Here is a 17,691-nt window from a genome sequence, read left to right on the forward strand (position 1 = left end):
CAGGATGATGCTCGGTAAGCCAATGGCAGAGCAGCTATGAGTATGTTGCGTTCAGGAAACTCGCAGCTGTGACCGAAATAAACATCGTTCACTATGTAAACCAGTGTGGTGGTTGCTGTTGCCGTTTCCGAACGAAGCAGTAGAGGTCGCTGTTGGATTAGACTTCGTTGTCGTGAATGTCTTCGCGAGGCTGGAGCAGATAAAATGATTTCGTATAACGCAACAGGGTTTTTTTTCGTCGTATGGGGTGCAGGAGAATGGGAATGGTGTTAATGCATGAAGATTTTTTCACATTAGGGTTTATTTTCGCCCATGTAGGTTTCGTTCTAGAGGAGTTTCACTGTAATCCAATGTGCCTTATATATGGATCACTATTCTGATTTATTGGATGTAGTATTTTAAATGTTCTGTCAAGCGCTTTGTTACAGCTGCAGCGGTTGTTGATGCTCGAAACAGTATAAATAAAGCTGTATTGTATTGTATTGTATTGTATTGTCTTTAGCTTAGCTCCATCTCGTGGATGCATAATGCAACCGCAGCCATTATTGTGGCTTCTATTCTATGCGCCTTGTAATGTGGTGCGGAAAGTATATGAAAACAGTTTTAAAATAGACCATACATTGAAGGTGCACCTCATACGCTGAAGCGCCTTATCGTGCGGAAAATACGATAAATTTAAAAAAAAAAAAAGACTATGTGTTGTATAGTTTATAGCCAACACGTTATAGTACGAGCAAAAGCCCTGTAAAATGAATCAAAGTCATGCCCTGATGCTGTCGAGACATTGATGACAATTCCTGGATCAACATTCACTGTTTTAAATGTCTTCAAATGAGTAGAACACTCACATTGGCCCAAAAGGGATCTAAAACTTGATGAGAATAACAGGCATTATGTGTAGACAAGATGTCCTTGACAGACCCCCCCCCAAATGCCATGGCAGCAAGAAAACTTGCGACATAACTGTCAAGCCTCTTTTGACATAAAATGAGTAGGAGCAAAGCAGAAGAGGACACAAAATGGCTGCTGTGAAAAATGGCAGTTGATGGGTGCTGCGTGGCACCATGTCTAAAAAGTCTAAAGAACGACAAGAAGTGAAGGAGTGGATGAGGGAAGGAGGGAGAGCAGCCAGTCACTCCAAGCCTGGCCTCCCAGTGGGGGGTTATGCTTGGGGCGAGATCACAGGCCTGCTGCCACGCTGAAGCCTTCACAGGCACACAGCGACAGATAGGCTGCTGCTGGCACCAGGTCGCCGCTCTGATTCACCCCAGTACTGCATGGCCGCAGCCATCTTCTCCTCACCCGTGTTCCACTCGCTGACCTGATCCCTTCATCTTCAGCTGTCATGGCTGCGATTGTGGTGTGCTTTTGAGCTTGTTTTGTTGTTGGTCGGGCACAAGTGCTCAAGAATTTTGTTCCACTCTGCTGATGGTGGCTGTTGTTTTTCAAACTAAGTCCGTTTCAAAGGGCATTCCAATAAATTACAATGTCATGCCATCTAAATTTCAGTTCAATTCAAGTTCAATTCAAAAACGTGTAACTGATATGGTTTCACTATACAGAGTTAAATATTTCGATTTAAAAAAAATAATAATTGTGATGCTAACAGCTTGTGAAAGCCCGAATTCACCTTCTTGTCATCATCCAAATTTAAATATTACATAAGAAATGATCAAAGTGACATTTTTACGTTAGAAACTTAGTCGTAATTTATCGACAGAAAAGTGTTTTCCCATTTGTTTAATGATCTAATTTAGTGAGATGTGCGTTTATGTGTTGCTCATTCTGTAGTCTTACTCATCTTTTCCTGGGGTGGAGTTCAGCAGTTAATCCAAACTGATGAGCTACTGATGATCATCACCACCTAAACATGGCAATGAAACACTTACGAGCCTCCGTTGTTGTGTGTCTTCCCCCCCCACTGTCAGTATTCTGATATTCCTCTTCTCTTCACTTGGCCATCCTTTCAGATATGGTGTCACAAAACTCCAACATTTGGGACATTTGAACTTGAACAATCAATCTTATTTACAGAATCCAGGCCTTTCGAAAGTGCAGCTTAATGGTGATGAATTTGATCCTGAAAATTAACATCAAAGGCCAAAAAATATCAGCTGCAGTGGTATTGATGCGATATGGGCTAACAGGAGATGTTAAATAGGAATCATTTGTCTTTTCCAACTCAGAAAGTATCACTTAGCATCTGGCACCTCTTTATCCAACTCAATTTCTTCCAAGTCGATTCGCCGTGCATCCACTTTTCTGTGACCCTGACAGTTGAAGTCAGTCACCTTCCATTAGTATCAGCCTGTGCTCATTATTCTCCATCATTTACACATGACAACAGCCGGGCCCCACAGAGGGACATATGAAAGCTTTGGGCTCCTGCGTGCAGTGTGCCTTGTAGGTACTGATGTAGGGGAGACTGGTCTAAATTGAGTCATGACAGCATCTCAAGGTTGAAACATGCACCTGTATGAAGGATACTAGCAATGTCAATAAAATGTTTGTCGTGTTAGTAAGTGATCTTTTGGTACCAGTCATTATCTGCATCACGGTCAACCCCCCCAAGTGCATTCCGTGGTTTTGTTGGACAGAAAAATATTGAAATCTCAATTATTGTTTGTTTTATCAAACATAAGTATCCCAATATTACTTTGTCCTTGCTCCAATAGTGTACTGTGGTGGTAGTTTTCTTTTGAACAGAAACAGCAAAGTCAACAGAACTTAAACATGCTACAGGGAAACTACAACGAAATGTTTCACGGCCTTCGACAAGTGCCTGTAGGTCTGTCATTCACAGGACTTTCTGTTTTGTGCCAAGAGTGTCATGGTCATTCCTCTTTATTAGGATCATATTAAGTGATGCCTCATTGCCAGCTGCTTCTTCCTGGAGTAAACACTTAAATAGCAGCCTGTGCCGATGGGGCCGATGTTTGAGAGGAAAAGACACTGTATTTTTTTTTTTTTTTTCTAAATCAGGGTCCAGTGCTAAGTTGTATGGGTGTTGTTGAATTGGATGAGAGCACCCTCTATGCAAATAAAGATGTGTTTGCCAGTTCCTTCCTGCTTCTGCTTCACTCATCCACTCGTACTGCTCTTTTTCAGCAATGGTATACCAGTACAATGAACCTCATCGGAACATGGCTGACGGACCGCATGGACCTGCAACTGCATGTCTATCAGTTGAAGATTCTCATCAGAATTGTTAAGGTGACAACTCCATTTTCAGTCAACTTAATAAAGGAAGTTTCCAATAAATGAATATCAACGTCTGTTGAAGGTGTATGAGGCTTTGTTCATTTGAATCTATTGGCCTCACTGCAACATTTAACGATGTGTAAAATGAGTCTGATTGCCTGCATTGGGAGGCTTTGTCGATAAATGGTGCTACTACGATTAAGATAGCTGCAAACTGTGCCCCGCCTAATTATCAAGGTATACTGACAGACAGGTTCCAAGACTGCTTTCTTAACCCTTTCTCTCTGCAACAACAAAGTTATGTAACGAAGGGCGTTCTTCCAGTAAACTGCAAAGGAAGTCAGGACTATTTGGACAAATCAATTATTGTATACTACAAGTGATTGCCAAGTCAAACAGTAATTTAAGACAAAAAATAAAATAAAAAGGGGCTGTTATAAAGAAAAAACAGTGAAACAGCAAGACACGAGGCTGGACTGGATGGAACTTGTAATTCCTGATCATGCTGGAACAATGCCAACAAAAAATGGCGAGCGGGCACTGCTCGAATCCTCATTACCAGAAAAGAGCAAGGAAGAAGTCTCTGCACCCTTATTCATCTGAGAGACTGTTTACTGTTTAAAGTTAAGTCAACTTTATGTTGTACCACTACACAGCAGGCACATTTGGAGCAGGTCTTCCGCCTCACACATTAAAGGAAACGAATTGTTTACCCTTGCGTGAACAAGCGCAATGGTGGCAGACGAAATGAAAAAATTCCTGAGGAAGAAACCTTGATCAGAACAGAGACTCAGGGCTCTTCTCGTGACCGGCACAAGTCCGACACTGCTCGGAGGCGGGTTAGATAGACCAAGTGTTGGTAATTTAACAGATGCGTGTCAGCTGGCACAGCATGAACACAATCAAAGCGTCTCCTCTCTTTCCCATTAAACCAGGTCCAATGACAGTCTTGACGAGAGACGTCTGTTGTGCACAACAACGCAATGATCTGTGCGTGACCAGAGCATTGTCACTGCCGACAACATCAGGAGAAAGAAGCTAGCCCCAAAAATGTCATCACAATAATATATTCTGTGCAGCCCCCACTTGTCTAAACACGGCACCCTGATTAAGATTGCCTTTGTGGAATATGAATTCAGGAGCAAAATCCACCCGTTTTTAGCAGTCTCAGGGGGCAGCCATTTTGCCACTTGGCTGTTGACTGAAAATGACATCACATTTGCTCAGGGCTCAGAAAACAACAAATCACAGCTCTGCTCGCCAACGTCATATGACCAAACTCAGAAAGCAGGTGAGGCATGAGTGGTCGTTACCTGAGCCATTAAATACTGTGATGTCATTTTCAATCGACAGCAAGTGGCAAAATGGCCGCCCCCTGGCATGGATAAAAGCGGTTGGAATTTGCTGCTTAATTCATATTTAACAAATGCAATTTTAATCAAAATGCTGTGTTTAGACTATTTTGGGGTTGACTTCTTTATTCAAATATGTCCTCTCCTATGACATATTTTAGGCTAGTTATCTCACCCCTGACAGGTAGTGTATGTAAGAGTGCATGCTGGCCAGTGGGATGATTTAAAAAAATATACAACGATGTTAAAAACAATAATGCGTTCACTGAATTGATTTTCATAATGATTCAGAGGATTCAATTCCCAGTGTGACTATATTTCTGAATGGAATGCCTCTATGATGACATCCACTACACAAGTCCGCAGAGGGTGCGTATCTGTCCGCCTGCACCTTGATCCAGCACGCCCCTGACACTTGTGAGGTTAAGCAGACTGGACAATGGATGGATGGGTTTATTTGATAGGGACAGATACAAAAACAAACTGTAACACAACAGTGGTTGTTTTAAAGTGCTCTATAAATACAATTGAGTTGAATAAAAAGCAAGGATAAAAACAAAATGAAGAAACGCATGTAGCCTTAAACCTGAGTGTACTGCTGCTTCTGGCTCATCCATAATTTTGTGCGCTTTTTAAACAAGCCTAATCTTACCAAAGATTTTAATTAGCCAGGGAAAAGTTCCACAGATTGGCTCCTCTCGAAGTGAATGCAGACATGGCAGATTCTGTCAGGTTCCGGTGAGAACCGGTGAAAAAGGGATCCCACAAACGTAGACAAGGTTAAGCTGACAAATGAGATTTATTACATAAAATTAATAGCGACAAAGTACAACAAAAGCCTCTGGCTACAAAGAGCCAGGATAAAAACAAAATCAACACAAAACGCTTGCAAATGGCAAGGATATCAAAATACACGACACCGAGCGTGAACGGAAAACAATACGTGTATGTGAAGTTAAAACACGATGACTAGAGAGCTATGAAACATAAGCGTAAGAGTCTAGAAAATCGAACACTAGTTTCCAAAGTAGTGAGCAACAATGGCTTGCTGTTGTCAAAGTCCTTTTAGATTCCCGTGATTGCAATGCGCCGTTGGCAAGGCGCTAGGGGAACGCCCCCGACTCAACTTAGGCACTGAAATGGGAAAAAGAAAAACAAAAAAACGTTAACAGGTCTGAGAGTAAAACCATGACAAATCCATTCTTTCTAAAAGCCACCTCACAGTCTCCATTTGTGGCTGCTGGAGTGGTATTTTTTCTCAGCTCTGCAGCCGGCATCCTGACCCTCAGAGAAAAAGTGGACTTGATGTTGTGTCTTGAAATAAATACATCAACCTAAGAACGCCCAATTATAAACATGTGCAGTCCTGTATGTCCTGTTTAAAATGCATGTAACACTGTTTCTCGTGTGTTTGATTTTTAGAAAAAGTACCGTGACTTCCGCCTTCAAGGGGTCCTGGACTCCACATTAAACAGTAAGATGTATGAGACTGTTCGAAATCGTCTGACCTTAGAAGAAGCCACCGCGTCAGTGAGGGAAGGAGGGATGCAAGGCATTTCGATGAAGGACAGTGACGAAGAGACCAGCGATAACTAAATCGAGATGGCAACAAAAAAATGTCACAGCAGGTTCAGCAATATGCTGCCTAAAAACACACACAGCCTTCCTGCGGTCAAAAGCGACTGGCCCAATGATTAACATCACTTGCTGTTCGTGGTTTTTGTTCTTTGTTCATGTAAGAGTTTATTGTTTAAGTCAGAATTGATACAAATAAAATGCACCGTGTGTGAAACACTTGCGAGATGTAGGCCAATTATTCAAGTCCTTGCCTAGGCTTAAGATTGAATTCACCACAACATAATATTAATACAGCAGTGAAGAAAAAATAGTAGTCAAACGTACATGTCAGCAGCAAAAGGCCGACTGGCAAAGACTCTGTTGTATTCAAGTGTATTGAAGTATTGTGTCAGTGTCAAAAATCCAAACTGTTATTAAATTGTCACTGATTAATATTGTTCTCGCTTCACTGAAAATGGCACTGGTAAAAATGGATACTCATAATAATTTAACATCAAATCTGCAGAACGTATTTGAAATTCTCGTTTAGTTCTTGTTTTCTCTACTTAACTTCCAAATGTTCTCATGCAATATGTTATGACTTTTTTTTCCCCCCCAATACTGGAGACTAAGCAGTGAAGGCAGCTACTGCATGTTATATTCCTTAAGGGAGGAAGTGAGAATTATATCACTTGTCTTTTTATTCTTACAAATCCACAGACTTTATCAGCGCAAAAGAACAGTGTATGATGTATTTCATGTTGTTGGCCATTTTATCAAAACATACCAAAATGTCTTCACTCCTGACACAAGCCTCATTCACTTACTGTATGTCGTCTCTTAAGCTTCCTCTTCAATCAGCCAGCAAGCAGCCTGGCACTAAAGTCCCAGGCTGTACCACATTGGCCGCGACAAATGTATGGTACTGTACATGAGACTGTTCTCTACACGAACTTCCACAACCAGTCCTTTTGTCGTGGTTTTCCATAACAAGCATAGAATAACTGTGAAACATGCTGCAAACATACATGAATCAAAGACACACTGTGTTTCAGTATAGTGATGACATGATGACATAACAGATCTCATGATGGTAGATGAGAGAGGCTGTAATCTGGTAGGTGGCAGTGCCCAGGTTAGGGAAAGGCATTTGATTCAAGCTCCTTGATTGGCAACAGAAAAATGATCAATTCATTATTCAACTACTTAATGTTTCGATGCATTGTCATTGTGGAGGTCTGCGGATGTTGCTCATGTTGACAGAACTGATGCTGTTTAGTTTTGTTTATCACAGCTTAACTTAGTGTAGTTTAAACCACCAAATACAAACCGCAATTCTATTGAAGTTGGGACAGTATGTATAAAACAAACAAAAACAGAACACAATGATTTGAAAATCCTTTTCAACCTATATTCACCCCAAAAACAAGTTTAAATTGATCATACTTTTGTTACAAAAAGGTCAAGTTTTGGAGGTGAAATTCTTTCCCATTCTTGCTTGATTTGAAACTTAAGTTGCTCGTCAGTCGAAGGTGTACGTTGTCATATTATGTGCTTCATAATGCACATTTTCAATTAGAAACAGGTGTGGACTGCTCTTTTACAATGAAGACATGCTGTTGTAACACATGCATTGCCTTGTTAAAATAAGCAGGGAGGTCCCTGAAATAGACTTTGCTTTTGCTTGCAGCATAAGTTGCAATTTCAGCATTATTGGTGCCTTCGCAGATGTGCAAGTTACCCATGCCATGGGCACCAACACCCCAATCCAAATGGTCCTTTTCCTCTTTGGGCTGGAGAATATGACATCCATGATTTCCAAAACCAAGTGGAAATGTGGACTCGTCAGACCATAACATATCATTTTCTACTGCTTATCCGAGGTTGGGTCGCGAAGGCAGCAGCTTTAGCGGGGAAGCCCAGACTTCCCTCTCCCCAGCCACATCTTCCAACTCTTCCGGAGAGATCCCAAGGTGTTCCCAGGCTAGCCGGGAGACAGTCTCCCCAATGTGTCCTGGGTCGTCCCAGGGCCCTCCTACCGGTGGGACATGCCCGAAACACCTGACCATGATGGCATCCAGGAGGCATCCTAATCAGATGCCCGAGCCACGAGCCACCTCATCTGGCTCCTCTCGATGTGGAGGGGAGGCGGCTCCCTTCCCGGATGATTGAGCTTCTCACCTTATCTCTAAGGGAGAGCCCGGACACCCTGCGGAGGAAACTCGAGCTTTGTGTTTCGGCTCAGCTCCTTCTTCACCATAACATACCGATACAGAGTCTACCTGTTGATCTCCTGCTCCCTCCTGCCCTCACTCGTGAACAAGACCCCAAGATACTTAAACTCCGACACTTGGGGCAAGATCTCATCCCCGACCCAGAGAGGGCACTCCACCCTTTTCCAACTGAGGACCATTGTCTCAGATTTGGAAGTGCTGATTTTCATCCCAACCGCTTCACACTTGGCTCCAAACTGCTCCAGTGAGAGTTGGAGATCACGGCTTGAAGAAGCCTTCAGTTTCACATCATCTGCAAAAAGCAGAGAATGCAATACTGAGGCCACCAAAGCGGACCCCCTCATTGCCTTGCCCGCACCTAGAAATTCTGTCTAGAAAGGTTATGAACAGAATCGGTGACAAAAGGCAGCCTTGGCGGAGTCCACCCCTCACTGGATACAAATCCGATTTACTGCCAGCAATGCGGACCAAACTCTGACATCGGTGATACAGGGACCGCACAGCCCATATCAGGGGGCTCGGTATGCCAAACCCCGAGGGAGACAGTCGAACGCCTTCTCCAAGTCCACAAAACAAACTCTCCTTTTCCACGGATGGGATGAAAACCACATTGTTCCTCCTGAATCCGAGATTCACCCTCCCGATGGACCCTCCACTCCAGCACCCCCGAATACATGTTACCAGGGAGGTTGAGGAGTGTGATTCCTCTGCAGTTGGAACACACCCTCCGATCCCACTTCTTGAAAAGAGGGACCACCACCCCGGTCTGCCAATCCATGTGATGTTTTAGAGGCATGTGAACCTGGACAGCCCCACAACATCCAGAGTCTTTAAGAACTCGGGGCGGATCTCATCCACACCTGGGGCTTTGCCACCAAGCAGCTTTTTGACCACCTCAGTTACTTCAGCCCCAGAGATAGGAGAACCCACCTCAGAGTCTCCAGGCTATATTTCCTCATTGGAAAATGTGTCGGTGGAATTGAGGAGGTCTTCTAAGTATTTTCCCCACTTACTCATCATGTCCCGAGTCAAGGTCAGCAGCGCCCCATCTCCACTATACACAGTGTTAATGGTGCACTGCTGCCTGAGGCGCCAGATGATGGACCAGAATTTCCTCAAAGCCGTTCGGAAGTCGTTTTCCATGACCTCTCCAAACTCCTCCGTTTTTGCTTCAGCGACTGCTGAAGCTGCATTCCGCTTAGCCAACAGATACCCGTCAGCTGCCTCTGGCGTCCTACAGACCAAAAAGACCCGATAGGACTCTTTCTTCACATTGAGAGCGTCCCTGACCGTCAGTGTCCACCAGCTGGTTTGGGGATTCCCGCCACGACAGGCACCTTGCGGTCACCGCAAAGTGGTCGATGTACACTCGTCGGGCCACACCACACATTTGCACTTTGCATCAGTTGATATATGGCTTTCGCTCTGCATGGTAGAATTTTAACTTGCATTTACAAATGCAATAAATTGTGGCACCTTTCAGCTATACTCCTTTTACTGTACACCCAGTCATGCCAGTCACATGTTTATGTTGAACCTGTTCAACTGTGAAATGCTCCAAACTGTTTTTTTTTTAACATTTTCCTAGACTTTTGTTCCCCCTGTCCCAGCTGTTTTGGAACGTGCTGAAGGCATCAAGTTCAAAATGAGAGAAAATTCGCAAAACAGCGTTGGTTTGAACATTAAATAGATTGTCTTTTTAGCATATTCTATAAGTTGAAAAGGATTTGCAAATTGTTTTATTCTGTTTTTATTTACCTTTTTGCACAACTCTCACCCTCATTGAAATTGGGGCTCAGAGTGGAGACTCACTTAACAGCACCTCTACGAGTGGCAGCAAAGTAGTTCACTACAACTTCCCTTAATTCCTTGAAGACACAATAAATCAGGTCCACACAACCAATTGATTTCTTGTTGAACAATTGCTTATTATTCACATTCCAAGGGCCAGGGACATACTCTATTCAATACCGACTATCTCAGAATAACACCTCAAAGTCATTCTTTGATTGATAATAGTGGTGTTTGGTAAAATTCAGGTGGGCAACTAAATTGGTAATAGCGGGCTAAACTCAAATTGTGAATAGAAATATAGTATAAACGTTGACATTTGTTCCATTTAAGCAAGGAAATTGTTTTCAGAAATGGAAGCAAATTTATTGACTCATGCAGTTAAATTTGCTACATTCTGACAGAGATAAAAGTTATACATTATTTGGTTAAGGGAAATACTGTGTACAGATCATTTATGGTAATTTAATTCAAACTTCAAATCAGTTTATTTAAATGCCAAAAGCTGTTTCATTAGAAAGGTTTGTGCATTCCCATTTTAAAAATGTCAGATTTTTCTTGCTGTTGAAAGCAACACAGATCACCTGATTTTGGTCTCTCGCGAAAACCGCTGCCATATCCCTGTCATTTGTTAAATAAGATTTTATTTGCTTTTATGATACCGACCTGTTCTCATTGTTTTTTCTGCTTAATTTCCAACCAAATTGTTTGTCGTCGTTGCTGTTGTTGTTTTGGTAAGTGTACATCCTTTCGGTTAGTCAATGTACATTACAAGCCTTTTTATGCGCCCTTCTTTTCAAAATGGATGGGAAGTTTTTCCGAATGGCCAACAGGAAGTGGTGTGTTTCTGTATTTTACTTCTGTGAGCGTTACTTTCCTGTAAAAGTGCTGCATGGTAATCTGTATTCACTTTTCCAAATGTTCTTGCTCCATGATGTGAAGTTACCGATGTGTTTTTGTCGAGCTTCTGACACTAGGCAGAGTGCATAGATAACAAGAGCATTTGAATAAAGGTGAAATGCCAACAGAATTTTTTTGCCCCGGTTGTTGTTGTTTTTAAGTGCGTGCACGGACTGGATTTAAAACCACAAGTAGAATATTGTGTAACAGTTGGTTGGTTATGATTGTATTTTATTCCAAGGAGCACTTTGCACGCTGTGGCAGTTGACTGCAAAAAAAAACAAAAAATACATATGTCAATACGCCGCTCTGGCCTCTGCCCCACCCTCAGGCATCATTTTCTCAAGAAAAAAATCTGAGATTAATGTGGATTAAAGCATCATCTTAAGAGTTGATATTACCGTCCAGAAGGAGATTGAAAGAATTGCCAGAGCTCAAATGACCAAAATCAAATCAAGGGCCCAAGATGGAAGCTAAAACCAAAGTCAAGGGGATTAGTTATCATATCGTCCCAAATTAAAATAAGAAAGGATGGTTTAAATGATTTTTCTTGTTGGGGTCAGGGGACAATAATCTTCCTTGGTCAAGACGAGATAACAACACAATTTTGGATCTTGCAACACGTCAAAATGTGGAATGACTGTATTGATCACACCAATAAATTCTCAAACACACACACACACGCACACACACACACACAATTTTTGTCCTCTGCAGTATTGTCCTTTTTAAGCAGCAATTCAAAGCAGTGGGAGTGATTTGCCAAAATATTTTTATTGCAAACTATTGTCAAACATGGCTAAAAAGGTTCTTGAGAAAATTAATAAGAGGGGACTTGCAAAAACATTAATATTACTCATAACAATTGTGAAGATATCATTTCAAATTTCACCAAAAAAAAATATAGTGATATTTTAAAATGTATTGAACCTTTTCCAATTTTTTTTTCAACATGCAGTGGATCACATTGACCTGTTTGCATGGTGTACAGAAGCAATCTTACACTAGCTGTACAATGACAGAACATACACTCAATAATTATTTTCACTCAATTTAGAAATGTACTCACTCAAGTCAGAAATGTTCTCATGTCTCTTGAGAGGAGTCGCTTAAAACCAATAAATAATGTTGTGTGCTCCTGACAGTCCGAGATTTTTATCTTGTTTTATTTTATTTTCAGGAATGAATTGAACAGACATTCTTGTGTGATGAAAAATAAAACAAAAGACAGTAAGAGGTCCTTTCAGTGGTGCATGCCTTTGACCCTGGGTGAGTTTTTTTTTTTTTCCCCCCTCCATATATTTTGTCAATGAGGATAATGAACAGTGAGCATCCCGCATTCCCATCTAATCAACAATGAGCACGAGTTGCTGCGGACAGAATACTCTTCATTTAATATCCCCGTGAATATCCAGACATGATTGGGCAATTGTTAGCGAGGGATGACACCAGGGTGGATTAATGGGCCCAGATATTTACAGCAGCACAAGCTGAGCTTCTTTCCCCTTTCAATTCCAATCATGCGGAGAAATTGAAAATGATAACTTGATCAAAATCGAGGGATCTCCAACTGACCAGCATAGGCGGACACGGTGACGAGTCTGACATGCTGCAGCTGTACTCGGGAGTCCTGCTGTAATATGGATACGCAAACAAGACATTGCGACAAATTGCCACATGGAGAAACTAATGACAACAGACAAATGAAAAGTGCCCGTGTGCAGAGTATCCAACAGCTGAAATAAACAGGTTTGTGATTTGTTCTTCAAAATGCATATTTCATTTCGAAAGCTTTTCGCAAAGTCCTTAAAGGTAAACAACAGCAATTTACAGCAGCGCCTCCCAGCCTCGGAGAAAAGGTTATTTTTGTAACGCTGTTTTGCGTGCCAGAAAGTGTCAACCTTGACAACCATTTGAGAGGGCAGGTAGATGTCAGATCCTTTTAATAAAAGCAGTGCGCAAAGCCTCTTATGTTTCAATGCACCAAAACCTTTTTATAATGGCCTTAAGAGCGGGCAACAAGTCCACTGATTAATTTTAGATCTTTTCCATGAAAAGAGTAGCTTATACTTCAAAGCAATCTCACACAATATTCAGACAAGACCGAAGAGCGGATTGGGTCATAACTCAAGCGATGAATGGCATAGTCCCTTTTCATGGACCTTTACAGTTAAATCCCATATGGGGGGATCAACATTATCACCGTTTTACTGAGGCCGCTATGATTGTTAGATACGTGTCAAAGGTCACCCCCCCTTCTGCTGCTGGCACATTTGACCGTGCACACCTCTCCTTTCACATCTGTCTCACTCATCGGATTGTTTAAAATAACTAGTTGGTCGGTTTGATTGATAGCCACGTGCAGCGGTGTCCAAACTTTTTTGTTTGACGGCCGCCTGCATAAAAATCGAAGGACAAAAGGGCCACCTACAAATTCGTCAACTTTTTGAAACATGCTAAAGTCAGTCAAGAAAGCAATTTTATATGGTTTGTATTGCCTAGTTTCTAGTACATGTTATCAACTTTCTCTTAAAGGTGTGAAGGACAATAGTTTTGTTTTTTTTGGGTGGTCAACACCCTTCGATCTCACAGCTCTGCACTTACCAGCAGCCGAATCCCATCTCCACATTCAGAACCAAAAAAAGAAGAAACTGTCGTAAGGTGACCTTTTTTGAAAGAGTTACTTGAGGATCATGAATGTGAAGGACAATATATATATTTTTTTGGGTGGTCAACACCCTTCGATCTCACAGCTCTGCACTTACCAGCAGCTGAATCCCATCTCCACATTCAGGACCAAAACAAGAAGAAACGGTTGTAAGGTGACCTTTTTTCAAACAGTTACTTGAGGATCATGAATGTGATGTCTTCATAAATGAGCCATAGAGCACAAGTGGAAGAAACAATTCTTGCCTCTAAAATTGAATTCTCTTTATTCACAACAGTGTTTTGAAGAGAAATTGGGTTATTGTTTTTTGTATATTTGTATGTTTGAATATAGCAAAAAGTTTCTACAGTATAGCCTCCCTTCTCACTCTGTCCACCTTCACCTTCTTGAACTAACCTTGTGGCCCATGTCAAATGTCATTTTGAGTATTCTATTTTTTTGTCATGTCACGGGCCACTGAAATATAGATGGTGGGTCACAAATGGCCCCCGGTCAATAGTTTGGACACCACTGGCCTAGTAAATAACGCTGCAGTGCATCCAAACGTTTTCTTTGTTTTGTTTTGTTTTGTTTTGTTTTTTGCTGTCGCTCTCATTGAAATATCCATCAGTCCATCCATTTTCTGACCCGCTTGTCCACAGAAGTGGAGCCTATCCCAGCTGTTTTCGGGCAATAGGCGGAGGACACCCTGAACCAGTTGCCAGCCAATCGCAGGGCACACAGAGATGAACAACCATCTGCGCTCACACTCACACCTCAGGACAATTTAGAGTGTTCAATCAGACTACCATTCATGTTTTTGGAATGTGGGAGGAAACTGAAGTACCCGGAGAAAACCCACACTTGTGCGGGGAGAACATGCAAACCCCACACAGGAAGGCCAGAGCTGCAATCGAAGCCTGAACTTCTGCACTGTGAGGCCAACGCGCTAACCAGTAGATCACCGGGCCGCCTCTATTGAAACAAACAAACAAACAAAAGAAAAAAAATCTTCTGAATTTATTCAAGGTTTCGCTGAACCCAAAGACTGCCCAAAGCCTCTTGTCTTCACATGAGTCACTATGGAGCCAGAGGCTTTTGGACATAAACGTGCACACGCACAAACACACACCTGTTATGATTGAATATAACTGCACAGAAGCAAGTGAGGTGCTTCATTTTATTCCTTCACTCATGCGGAAATAAAACCAAGTATGTCATGGTCTTTAACATTCAACATTTGCCCTTGGCACGCATATTTCAAAAAGTAAATGTACTATTCATCAGTAACTGTAATGGTCAAGCTACCATTGAGACGAAGACAACTCTTTTACCTTTGAGAATATTTTCATTGTGGATCCAAATCGGATGTGCAAATACCTTGGATCAACACTAATCCGCGTGCTGTGATTCTGCCATCACCTGGAAAAAAATCTGCTTGAAAACTTTGCTGTTTCAGATGGGTAATTAATGTATCAAGTACTTTTCCCTGCTGTCAATTCGTACAAAAATTGCAAAGTGGCAATAGGAACTAAAGTGGATATATGGTAAAACTGTTGTTCAAATGCCGGGTTTTTCAGATCCGCCCCCCAAAAAATGAGATCATGAGAAATCATTCCAAAATATTTTCCATTGAATTGTTGGGACCTGAAACATGTACAAGATTAAATCTTTTACCGAGAAGAATTAAAAATAACTTAAACGATGTGGTTGCATAAATGTGCACACGCTCTTTCGACCGGAAATGTGGCTGTGTTCAGAATTAAGAAATCCAATTCAAACTCATGTCAAATGTGAGTCAGCACACCGATGTCACCATTTAAAAATGGCCTCTGATTCACGACCAAATAGTGATCTCCATTTTTTTTTTCTTTCCAGCAGATGCCTGAAGGTCTTGTGCTAACAGTGACTGCTACTTCAAACTGTTCACAATTCCCTCCACCACTTCCCTCTGAAGAAAAAGAAAAGCTCAGTGTTGGCTTCATTGGACCATAAATCATTTCCCCACGTGTGTTAGGGAGATTTCAAGTGTATCTTTTTTTGTTTGCTTGTTTTGCAAGTTAAGAATTCCATCTTGCCACCCCACCCCGTCACCCTTTTTGAATTTTGGAAGGTCATCCATTTTGGGGAAATGTATTTTCTCCACTTGATGATTGTCGTTTTTTTTAATGACGAGAAAATAATTTTGTCCCCTCCTCCTTGTCTGACTGTGACCTTTGAGCGACAAAATCCCTTGGATGCTGTGGTGGGAGCTGTCTGCATACTATAGCCAATGTGATAGAACTCAATTTATCGACTACAATTCCATGAGTAACGGCAAATTTCCAATTGTCTGATCAAAAATATTTGCGCTTGAGATTATGAAATGTGATGTTATATGTTGTATTTTACAAATAACGTCAGAGCAGAGAAGCAACTTTTTCGTGTTCCCTTTTTTGACAGTGTTTCTGAATTTATCATAACGTGTAAAAGCTTAAAGGTTGAATGGATGACAGATACTTAATCTGTGAGCGTTTGTTTTTGGTGGCAGAAATTAGCCACTGTCCTGGATCTGTGTGAAGGGGAGGTGTGAGCTGGATGCAGTATTCAGATATCAGGTCAAAACATGATAAAATTAAATCTCTGCTGAAGAACTGAGGCTTGGACTGATAAAAGGACTTGGAAATGTAGTCAAGCGCTCGTTTTGCTGTTCCCCACAGAATGATATCGCATCACCTTGAGATGGCAGATGTTAGTTTTGCCCGCAGTCCTTGCAAAAGACTCTGTCATCGCAGCGATAGCTCTAAAGAGGAATTATACTAAATAAATGTTGGGACAAATGACCACTGTGATCAACAAGTTCAAATAACAGAATCAAACTTGTTTTTTCCCCGGGGCAATTTGTTGCAAGACAGAATTTGTGTCAAAATGTGGCCCATTAGCTGTCTGAATTGTCATCTAGAAGCCATTGGCAGTGCATGCTCGGAAGAAGAAGCAGAGAGAAGACAATATTTGATCGACCGGTACATGAAATTATACATGCAGAGCTGAAATTTCCTTCTTCATTCAACTCAATAACGCTAACGACCACAACGAGAGGGTAATAATAATAATAATAATACCTTTCATTTATAAGCGTCTTTCAAAACACTCAAGGACACTTTACAATCAAAACAAGAACAATAAAACCACAGATAAAATTATAAATAATAAAAGGAGAGATGAATTTAAACTGAATTTAGCGACTCGAAATAGTTGACGCCGGCAACATCGCCGCCGCAAGGAGCACCAGCTGACCCAGCCAGGCCGGCCAACACGCCGTGGCCCGGGAAGCGGCCGCCGTTTCTGCCGCTGTCTCAGTGTGGCCGGCGGGAGGACGACCAAAGGAGGTGATGTCCCTGGAGCCATCGAGGTGGAAGCCCCGACGAGATCCACGGCGGATGCACCTCCGGGAAGGACGAGGAGCAACGCCCGGGAAACGGTGCAACGCAGGCGGGGAGCCCGATCACCGGAAGCGGAGCCCAAGAAGGGCTGAGCACCGCAGCAGTCCCCCCACGGGCAGATGGAGGAGCGACAGGACGGTCCACAGCAGCGTAGCCCAGACACAGGACCCGTCGACCCCCACCACGGGGCGCAGAGGAGCGGAGAAGGCACGGAGCACCGTCCGACAGCCGAACAGGCAGGACGCCGCGACAGCGCGACCGAGGACAACTGTGCGACGACCGACGGTCCAAAACCACAACGAATTGCGACAGGAGAGGAGGGTTTCTCCCATGACGAGAGTAAACCGTAAAAAAAACCGTAAAACAAACGCTAAAAAAGAATCATAGCCGGTGAGCAGCGGCAGCCAGACGCGCCAGCGTTCACTCAACCCGGAAGTGACCCGGAAGTGATCAATTTCCTTGATCACTTCCGGACGGGCACTTTACTCTACTTTCCCGTTCCGTGCTGCGTCGAGTGAGTAGTGATGTGCTACACAGGTCGAATCTCTGAAGCTAGCGTCGAGTCATCTCGATGAGTGGTTTATGAA

At 42.4% G+C, this 17,691-nt stretch overlaps 1 protein-coding gene across 24 annotated transcripts in view; it reads left to right on the forward strand.

Annotated features, from left to right (window-relative positions):
• cadpsa (Ca2+-dependent activator protein for secretion a) overlaps window positions 1-8,015 on the forward strand; it is a 174,684-nt gene extending 166,669 nt beyond the window's left edge. For all 24 annotated transcript variants that reach the window (XM_019867663.1, XM_019867660.1, XM_019867665.1 and 21 more), the window contains 2 exons: window positions 3,109-3,213; window positions 5,976-8,015. In XM_019867663.1, the coding sequence (XP_019723222.1) occupies window positions 3,109-3,213; window positions 5,976-6,149 (279 nt within the window). In that variant the 3' untranslated portion in view covers window positions 6,150-8,015. The remainder of the gene's footprint in view (window positions 1-3,108; window positions 3,214-5,975) is intronic.
• The last annotated feature ends 9,676 nt before the right edge of the window (window positions 8,016-17,691 follow it).

The sequence above is a fragment of the Hippocampus comes genome, unplaced genomic scaffold (assembly GCF_001891065.2).
Source record: "Hippocampus comes isolate QL1 unplaced genomic scaffold, H_comes_QL1_v1.1 scaffold84, whole genome shotgun sequence".
Classification (NCBI taxonomy): Eukaryota; Metazoa; Chordata; class Actinopteri; order Syngnathiformes; family Syngnathidae; genus Hippocampus; species Hippocampus comes.